This window comes from Panthera pardus, unplaced genomic scaffold (genome assembly GCF_024362965.1).
Source record: "Panthera pardus isolate Hobbes unplaced genomic scaffold, ASM2436296v1 HiC_scaffold_17, whole genome shotgun sequence".
Classification (NCBI taxonomy): Eukaryota; Metazoa; Chordata; class Mammalia; order Carnivora; family Felidae; genus Panthera; species Panthera pardus.
Window position 1 is genome coordinate 121,651,255 of NW_026526732.1, and position 10,265 is coordinate 121,661,519.

Sequence of the window (10,265 nt, forward strand, 5' to 3'; positions counted from 1 at the left end):
AGACTCCCCGTGGCTGACGAGTGGCAGGTTAAATCTGGTTAAACCTCCGGCCAAAGGCACATCCCTGACACAACTCCTCAAGTACTCGAGCCCCCACGGAATTCACCTTATGTTTGGGAGTAGTTTCATCTGGAGCTCCTGGGGGCCCAAACCGGACGGCCCCGGTGGCCCTCGGCCCACGCGCTCAGCCTGGACTCAGCAGCAAGGTGGAGCACCCAACTTGCGTCTCTGAGCCCAGGCACCAGTCGGCACGTCCTGTTTCTCTAAGTGTCCGCCACAGGAGTCCTAAGAATTAAGTCAATGGCTCTGCCACTAGCTAGCCATGTGACCTTATATCAGCCCCTTAAATCTCTCTGTGCCTAAGTTTCCCCAAAGGAGGATATGGGCACACGGAATCACAGGAGCAAACCCACTCTGGAAGTCCCATGTGGATTTGGTATTTTGCCCAGGCTTGGCTCGGGCTGACTGGATATAAATGTCAACGGGCTTTTCTTCTCAGCTTAGGTTTCCATAAAAACCCACTCTGGGGTTATGGGCGGTCTGGCACTTAACAGATCTTTAAGTGAAAAACTAGGCCTTCGGAAGGTCGCGGTGCTCCTTCCCCTCGATTCGGAAACCACAGCGGACCTTCTCTTATCCCCCACCCCTCCCCACCACACCCACCTGTAATCCGGCAGCAGATGGCAGTTAGTCGGGAAGCAGGCATGACCATTTGAAGGAAAAAAAAAGGGAAAAGAACCCCTCAATTTACTAACCTTGTTAAATGTCTACTCAATTCATGAACTTCCATTTCAGTGCTTTTAAATTCATTGAGCTCCTTTCGAATGGCAGCCTGGAAAGAAGAGAGCTCCGTGAATATGCAGAAGAGACAGAAGAGACAGATGCAGAAGGGAGTTCGCTTATTACCTGTTTTGTTCGACAAAGCCGAACGACCCAGTGTAAGTACGGAAAATGAATTCCTTCACTGGGAGGGGAAAGAAAATCACCTGGAACCGACAGAGAATCCCCCCGCCCCCTAAATGTAAATCGCACATGATATCTGGCCTACTGCCCAAAGTGTCTTTTTCTTCCGCTCTCCGAGGAGCGCCTCCGGGGCAGCAAGAGGCCATGCAGATCTGCCCCACACTCCTGGGGTCCTGAGTGCACTTTTAAAGTTGTGGTGTTTTTTCAATGTTTTATTTTTTGAGACAGTGCGAGCAGGGGAGGGGAACAGAGAGAGGGGGACAGAGGATCCGAAGCTGGCTCTGCAGCGATAGCATCAAGTCTGATGCGGGGCTCCAACCCGCGAACCGTCAGACCAGGACCTGAGACAAAGACGCTCAACCGACCGAGCCACCTGGTGCCCCGAGTGCACATTTAAACGTCAACCCCCCATCTTCCGTAGGCAAACAATCTAAGCTCAGCACAAGCACTGTGCTGCCGCAGGATGGGTCCTTCTAGAAGGGGTGGGTCAAATTCCTCAGTCAAATTAAGGGAATGGGTGATTGCCAGCTGCCTCCTTTCCGTTTGATTTACAAAGACCTAGCTCTTTCACAGCTCTGTTGATTCGGAGGTGGTCTATGCCATTATCAAGGGTATGGCCTCGTTTGAGTAGCTGCCCCCTTCCAGCAGCACCCGTAGACGTGCTGCGGCTGAGGGAGGGCAGGCAGGCAGGATGCAAGGACAGACGAGGAGGTGGAACAGAAGGTTCTGACACTGCAGAAAACCTCACTTCCTCCCCAGGCACTGAAATTCTAAACATGCGCTCTTTTCCAGAGCTACTTCTAATGTTCATTTATTTTTGAGGGGGGGGGGAGGGGCAGAGAGAAAGAGAGGGAGACCCAGAATCCGAAGCAGGCTCCAGGCTCTGAGCAGTCAGCACAGAGGCCGACGCGGGGCTCGAACTACAAACCGTGGGATCATGACCTGAGCTGAAGTCGGACGCCCAACCGACTGAGCCACCCAGGCGCTCCCTCCCAGAGCTCCTTCTAATGGGAGTGCAGCAAAACCTTGGTTTGTGAGAATAGTTCACTCCGGAAACATGCCTGCAATCCAAAGCACTTGTGTAGCAAAGCGAATTTCAAGAACCGCTGGCTCAGCTGTGATCATGTGACGTTCGGCGTCACGCTCTACTCACATTCCAAGATGTCGCTCATTTATCAAGTTAACATTTATTAGAAACGTGTGCTTGTCTTCCTCACAATCCGAGGTTTTGCTGTATTTCCTTCGATGGGACTGTCAAGGCACTGAGAGTCAGGCCGGAAAGGCCCGCAGGCAGGATCAGAGTGGCTCCCCCCAGAGAAGGCAGGCACACCCCCCCTCTGTGGGCGCCACTTCCTGTTCTTGGGCCGCAGCTCTTGAGGAACTGGGTTCCCTGAATGCGACGCACAACTTCAGCACGTGCATGGGGAGACGCGCTGTACTTTCCCCCCGCTTTTCTGATACCCTCCCTCATCCTCGGTCAGCAAGGGCGCTGCAGTCAGGCTGTGAACAAAAGGCAGAAGGCGCCAGGGCTCCTTCCTCTGTTCCCGTTTACATGACACAACAGCCTGGGGGCTGGGCCTCTGGGTCTGGTGGATGGTGGTGCCGGTTCCTGGGGTCACTACCACAGATGCCTGTCCGGGGAAGCAATGAGTGTTACGTTTAAGAGGAGGGCAGAGGCTTCCACTCATCGGGACCTGTGGGTGGACCCACCGTGTGGGAGGCATTTCTGGAAAGCCTGCTTCTGGCCCCAATGTTCCCACCAGCGTGCCTCGGCTTCCCTGTGTTCAAACTCCCTGCGTTGGATCAGGCCAGAGTCTGCGCTGTAGACGGCCTCACCCTACAGCCCACATAAATTTGTGGGGCAAAGGCAGGACTCAAGAGAAGGCCCCCGGTGTGTGCCAGAGTCTCCCCAATGTCACCTGCACACCAGACGTGGTCATTATTTTAGATTTTGTTTTAAAAGGCCTTAGCTCTCCAGTTCCTAACGGTGACTGGACTAGGGTCCCAAAGGATTATGCAGCAGAGGTTCATTTCGATTTATGGTCCAGGGGACAGGTGAGAATTCCCTTTTGCTTCACTGCATTTCTTACAAAACTCAGCCTCAGATTCTTCTTGTTTTCCAAACGGATGACGGTTTAGCGTAGCAAGGCACGTTTTGCCATCTCTGTGATTTGTGGCCCGTTTCTACCGTTAGGGTATAATAACCACAGACACAGTGAGCCGGTCTCTCTTTAGTTTTGCGAATCCTACTGGGTGCCAAGGACAGCGTCCTCTCCACGAAGGGCTGCGAGAAGCCTGGAGCCTCGCACTCGTGAACTGTTCTGTGCCCATACAGATGTTCTGTTTCTGTGGGCACAGCCGCCCACGCAGCCTCTCCTCCTGCTGTCACTCAGCATGACATTATGTGACTGTCGCATGCCTTCTCTCCGGCAGTGGAGAATCAATTTGGTGACCTCCCCGCAGGTTATCTGGAGCCCTGGGAGAAGCAGCACCCTAAGCAGGCCCAGGGGGCGCTTGGCACCCCATGACGGCCACTGCAACCACAGCCTCGCTGCTGGTCTCAGCCCGGGGTCCCGGCAGCAAGCGGGAACGCCAACGCGGGGGAAGACCGAGGCACGGGGACCCCCTACCCCACTCCTCGCCCCTCGGCTTACTTTGTCGGCAGCGGTGAGGCGGGTCCACGGTTTGTCGGCCCTGCGGTCATAGTCCTGAGCGTCAGCCACCTCCACGTAGTCACTGAAACGGATGAGGATCTTTCTTTCTCGAAGTTCTTCCACTGTGGGTCTTTGGCTGAGCTGCAGGGAGGGAGAGAGACGGACCCGGTCAGCCAGAGGAGTGTAGACTGCTGGGTCGGTGGGAAAACGAGGTCCTGAGAGGCAACCAACACGTCCCTCAGCAAGTGAGGGGCAGGGCCCGGGGTGGGGACCTAGGGCTTCTGACTCCCGGACCTGGGACTTTTCCAGAACTCAAAGAGAGAGAGCTTTATTATCCCCTGAGCTACCTTCAGGCTTTTCCGGATAGACAGGTAGGCTGAGTCTTAATAACACTGCAGCATCTCCTTGTAAGCGGCCTGTCTGCCTGCGTGGGTGCGGGCGTCCGCTGTGGATTTTCCCACACCCGTGCCGAGCCTCCCACTCGGGGACGGGAACCTCACACCAGGCTTCGGTCTCATTTTGGATTTGTAAGCCCACGCCCGTGTGTCAGATTGAGTGTGCTCTGCAGGATGGGGCTGGAAATCGTTTTAAATGCGTGTGTTTTAGACCCCCCAAAGGGCGGATGTGCAAACAATATGCAAATTCAGGGGTCCGCGGCCATGATGTATGAGGCCAGAGGGGACCCTGCTCTTCACAGTCCGTCCGCAAATGCAGGGCGAGGCTGGGTTTAGGCCAGGAAGGCATGGGACAGGCCTTCAGGACGGGTCTGCGGCGAGGGGCGCAACAACTAGGACGAGAACGTGTATTTATTTAGCCGCCTCGCGGTCCCAGTCACGAGCACCGTCCCTTTGTACTTGGGCGGCACAAGGCTGACGTTTCTATCATCGCTTCCCGTCACTGGGTTTATTTCTCCTGGAGCAACACCGTCGCCGTGTCTTCAGGATGCTGTGAACGCACGTTTAACCGACGTTATTTTAAAGCACTTTTTCCTCCAAGCCCTACGCTGTATTCACTTCTACCAACAGAAAGTGCAGTCAGATACAACCCCACCGCAAAGGCCTATACAACACGCACAGACGCACAAGTGAATCCCAACCACCCTGGCTGTCCTGACTCGATTTCCCGCGGCTGCCACACACCGTTGGTGGTGCCAGCGTGCTCCAGCCCGCTGCCAGCTGGTGGACCGTGGAAGAGCACGCGGAAAAGGAGTTAGATGATTGCCCGGCTGGGATCAAACAGAATGGAGCCGGGTACGGCCAGGCTGCAGGCGGGACCAAAGCAGCCTGAGGCTCCCTCTTGGCCAATGGTGGGAGGGGGGATGTGGGGGATCAGAGGCCTAGCCGGCTCCTGTCAGAGTGGTTCAGATCTGTGCTGAGGCAGCCCTGGCGTTCCTGGGACAGGACCTTCTGGTGTCAGTGCTGGCCTGTCGCAGGAAACCCACAGCTGTCCCAGGCTTCGTGGGGTACTGTGAACAGTCCATCCGGACACGTGCCCTCTGCAATGTGAGTTCAGGCAGCTTTTGCACACTCGTTAAAATACATGCAAACATTTCCTGTTTCCCCAGCTACACAAGGACTCTGCTCAACATCTCTTGTGCCTCTTAGGACTAGCAAGATTTACCGCGAAATGCTGGGCAGATGGTGCCAATTTCTAAGTGTACTGTGACAAGAGGAAGATTAAGCACGGAAGTTTTAGTTTATATTTCCAGAAATCATGCTCTGGGTACTTTACCAACAGACTTGGTGGCAGTCTGGAGCGAACAGAAAACTAAATGTTAGATCCAAAGGTCAGGGGCTATTTTTCATGCCTGAGTCCCATCGGAGACTTTAGACACGATCTCTCCAAATCGATAAGGCGCTGCTCCCAAGTGCTAGGAGGGAGGGAATGAGGAGGGGACCGGTTTCTTCCCCGGGGGGGGGGGGGGTCTCGGGTGGTGTGTCGGCCACCTAACCAATGCCCCCTGGGACTCTCCCCTGCGAGCATGGGCTCGTGCCCCTGGCTACTTAGTGCTCAGATGTGCCTTTGGCTTGCCTTTGGGGTACATGAACCTAGGGTCCCTCCTCAGATGGCGAGGAAATGATCTTTGTGGCCGAAGTCCGTTTTCTGGGGATGGCGGGCTAGAAGAAGGGGCGGGGGGGGGGGGGGGGCAGAGGTCGGAAGCATTATGTTTCAATCTATGGCAGAAATATCACTTGCAACCAGATACTGAAAAGTAAATTACTTGAGGCCCCAGATCCACCACTAATACAACTTGACCCAAGTGCCCCTCCCCTCCCTCCCTTCCTTTCTTCTTCCCATCCATCTATCCATTTAGCTAGCCAGCATGTTTTTTTTTTTTTTTCCAAAGGGGGAGGTTGGCATTTATTAAAAGACAGGGCACATAATTTTTAGGTTAGTCTCAATTTGGCTGAAGAAAACGACTGGTCTGTTGCTATCAGTGTCCTGTATCAGCTCCTGGCTCTCATTTTTCTCCCTACTGCGTTAGAACGAAATAGAACTGAATTGAGGAAACCTTAGGGCTGCGGGTAACCGAACGACAGCCATCGTCACTGGCATCTGGTCTTGCTGTGCTCAAGGCCCCAGAGGAGAAAGATCTGCCCAGGGCCAGGAGGCACTACAGAATTCCCTACCTGCTGGCAGGCTCACATCTCTGTCGTCAAAAACAGAGGTGAAAGTGCCTTCCGGTCTTCCCCTTCAAAGCGGTTCTCCCTTCCCTTAAAGGCATTTTTCATTCCCCAAGCCAGTCCCAGGGAAGGGCAAATGCTGAAATTATAAGGCAGCTTTCCTGGGAGAAGGAAGGAGAGGGGACCGGGAGGAAGAGAAGGAAGTTCTCTTGCCTTGGAGACCTGCAAAAATGAGGGGCTATTTGGGGGCACCTGTCCCTAGTGGTACCCATCCTTCGGGAGATGGCAGGGGAGGGAACCCTCCTCCCTTGCCAAATTATGCAATTAGCTGACTTTTTGTATGCTCTTTTTAAAAAGACACAAACTAAATATAGGCTTAAGTATTTTCCTATTTCTAGCTTTTAGCAAGAAACCCTCAAGTTTAGGAGACTTGGGCGCAGCAATCAACCCCAATGAATTTTATAAAAATGTGATTTTTTTTCCCCTGAAATGTCTAGACCTTTCTGTATCAGAAAGGAGGGGTTATCACCAGCCTCCTCTGGATAGTCTAAGTCATTTCAAGGACACACTTAAAACAAGGTGGCGTATCATCCCCTGTCCTCCTCACTACTCAGGCTCGGGAGAAAGGATGCCCTGCCTCCAAAGATGGGGTGGTCTTAGGGATTTGAAGAATCAGACCTTGACTTGGGTGAGGGCACCTGGACAAAGTGAGGTCACTTAGCTCTTGTTCGAGTTCCCAACCAGGGGGACGCCAGCCTGTCATCTGGCCTTTCAGGCTCTTGTTTATTTTCCTTATAATTGGGATAGCATTTGGCTTGTCACTGGGTATTTGGGATGCTCCAAGGGAGACAAGGTCAGAGACGCACAAATCATCACCTTAATAATTGGCATGATGTTTTAGGATCTCTGCATTTCTTCCTTTACATAATATTTCTAGGGAGAAAAGTCCATTCATAAACCTTTGAAAATTAATTTTAATGGGTCTCTTAACTGTCTCTAAGATTTGAGTATCTTTCTCTCAAGAAGGTCACTGCAGGAGGCTGATTAAAAACAGAACATAGTTCCGTTTCCTGTGTGTTATCAATTAATTAAACTTGTCAACACCATCCAGGAATAGCCTCAACTAAGAGTCTGTTACTAGAGAGGCCACTCATATGGAATTAGATCCGCTCGGGTCTGTGTCACGCTGCCGCATCACCTATTCTGGGGGTTTAAATACATAAGAATTCCAGCTTTGTGACTTTAAGTGCTTTTCAAACACCTGCAGTAAATTTATCAGCACTTTGGGCATTTTCCTAAATTCAGTAATTCAAGCTGGATCTGGCATAATCAAACCAAGTAGTTCTCAGTTCGTAGGTAAGGAACAGTATCAGGGGAGGCAAGGAAAACTTACTCTCCCAGGGTCACAGCAAATAACTGCGTTACATTTGAACTACCGATTTTGATCATGACGTTCCCATGCTTGGTGGCATTACGGTGAATTTCTCAACAACAAAATGTTCGCGGTAACTGAAAACATAATGCACCTGACATCAAGCTGCCTGGGGGGAGGGAGGCATGGGTGTCACAGAATCAAGCAGTGGAATGTCACCAGCCCAAAGCACTGAAGGCCATGAAACTGAGCTGACCACCGTCCCCGGGGGGAGTCCCGGAGAATCTAGAGAGCCGCTCGCTCTCACAGCCAAGGCGCGGGGCCACTGACAGAACTTCCTCCCGGCCAGGCAGCTGCAAGGCCACCGGGGCCCGCAGGCGGCACGGGAGCCAAGGGCGGCCCGCGCTGTCCTGTCCCAGCTCCCGCCTGGAGAACCCGCTCACCTTTCGAGTTAACCTCCTCTTGATTTCTCTTTTCTCCTCTTGTTCCTCCTGTTCATTCCGAGCTGCAAGAAACATTGACCATGCTTTGGTTTTGGGAAACAGTGTCACACGCAGGTGTACCCTCTGAACCTCTGCAGGCTCCAGGCCAAGCCCCTCACGACTTGAACAAGGGGAGACCGAGCTCCTGTCCCCCCCCACCCCACCGCGGCCACCCTCCTGCCTATGGGACGCTTTGTAAACTGCCTGCCTTGTTTCAAATTGACGGTGAGCTGGCTGACCTTACTGTGTTTTCCGTGTGTGTCACGGGTTTTCAAGTCTCCAGGCAGAAATGCCGGGCTGAGAAGTATGGCTCTAAGGCAGGGAGATAGGTCCTAACAGGATGAGGGTGCTGTTAGCAGGGACATGGGCCTCTGGAGGGAGGCGAGGCTCCCTTCTTTGGACAAGACTCAGGCCGGCTCAACTCTGCCTTGGGCCTCACAGTGACTGACGGGGGCTCATTGTGATGTGGCCTCATGTCTGGTGCTCCGTGGGGACAGAGCAGAAGACCAGCCTGTGGGGGTGCCTGCCACTTGCTGCAGAAATGAAACCAGGCACGGCTGAGGCCGAACGCAGCACTGGGCACGCGGAGAGGGATTTCAAAACGCTCACCTTTCGCAAGCCCTGATTCCATTAATTCTTTGAATCTTCCAAGAAGTCCACAGAGCAGGTGTGAGGCCAGAGTGTGGGACACAATTGCCTGCATTTAGACTTTTAAGGAGTGTCTTAGGAGAGCAGACTTCGGAGTCTAAACGTTCTTGGCTTGATATGCGGGGTGACTTACTCACCAGATGTTTAAAGAGCCATAGGTTAGAGGGTCTGGGGAAGGGAGCAGAGGTGTGGAGGGCAGAGAATGCGGGCTTATTTTAAGCAAAGCGAGTGACCTTGGGTACGGCACTTTCCTTCCGGGCCTTGGAATGGAGGCGAGGGTCTAAGCCCAATATCGTCTAGCTTGAAGGTCACAGAAATCAAACCGTGTCCAAAGAAGGTCTCTGATTCTCACCCACTGAATTTAGAACGGCATCCGTGAAGGCAATCTCCTTCAGCTTGGTCTTCGCATCAAATCACTGCTGCTAAATTATGTTTCAGTAACTGAACTCAGGGCACACTTGCCATTCAGTTGGCTCACGACCGGCCAGGTCGGTAAAAGAGGGAAGCCCCTGTGCACGGAAGCGGGGTCCCACCGTTCCTCCTTGCGGGTCCTGACAGCGGCCACCACAATCAGAGGCAACTCACACTTCCGGCTGGAAGGGACAATGGCAGTTCAGAGCAGAGCTCAGGCCCTTGAGCGACACCCCCAGGGGCACAGCTTGCCTGCTGTGGCTGCCTGGGGGGGTGGGGTGCGTCTGAGGATCTTGTATGGGGGCACAGAAATGCTCACATCCTGCGGTGGGCAAAGGCCACCATCGGTCTCCACGGAAGCTTGCCCCACAGGGCCCTGGCCCCCCACATGAGAGCCCTTTCCTTTGGATTTAAAGATATCCCATCTCCCTCCCAGAACTCCTTTAAAAATGCAAGTTTCGAGAGGCACCTGGGTGGCTCAGTCAGTTAAGTGTCTGACTTCAGCTCAGGTCATGATCTCGCGGTTTATGGGTTCGAGCCCCGCATCAGGCTCTGTGCTGACCGCTCAGAGTCTGGAGCCTGCCTCGGATTCTGTGTCTCCCTCTCTCTCTCTCCGCCCCTCCCCTGCTCGCACTCTGTCTCTCTCTCTCAAAAATAAACATTAAAAAAATTTTTTTTAATAGGCAAATTTCTCTTGGATAAAAACCCATGAAACCAGTCAGCCATCAACATCTTAGTACGAACTCATCTATCAGAGAGAAACGGGAAGGCAGAAAGCAAGAAGAAGGGAGACCCCTGGCAAGCTGCATTTGCAGGTGGCTGGAGTACAGAAGGGGAGGTCTGGTCTGGAGAGTGAGTACCCAGGAGGCAGCTCAAGGGAACTTGGTTAAAATGTACAGGCTCACAGGAAAGTATGGCCACGAGGGGCCCAAGAGACCACCAAGTCTAACACTCCTATTCTGGAAATAAGGATGCGAAAGCCCAGGGGAGTTAAGTGGCTACTCCCACGCCATGCAGCTAGTTAGACAAACAGTCCAGCTCTTTTTTTTTTTTTTCTCACTAGAATAAGCAGCCTCTTCCCCGTCATGCTTTGCTTGGGGCCAGCCCCTCC

At 53.1% G+C, this 10,265-nt stretch overlaps 1 protein-coding gene across 9 annotated transcripts in view; it reads right to left on the reverse strand.

Moving 5' to 3' along the window:
• The window catches only part of PHACTR1 (phosphatase and actin regulator 1), a 561,384-nt gene that overhangs the window by 3,414 nt on the left and 547,705 nt on the right, over positions 1-10,265 (reverse strand). For all 9 annotated transcript variants that reach the window (XM_053904899.1, XM_053904898.1, XM_053904896.1 and 6 more), the window contains 3 exons: positions 8,057-8,118; positions 3,618-3,758; positions 756-832 (listed from right to left, as the gene is read on the reverse strand). In XM_053904899.1, the coding sequence (XP_053760874.1) occupies positions 756-832; positions 3,618-3,758; positions 8,057-8,118 (280 nt within the window). The remainder of the gene's footprint in view (positions 1-755; positions 833-3,617; positions 3,759-8,056; positions 8,119-10,265) is intronic.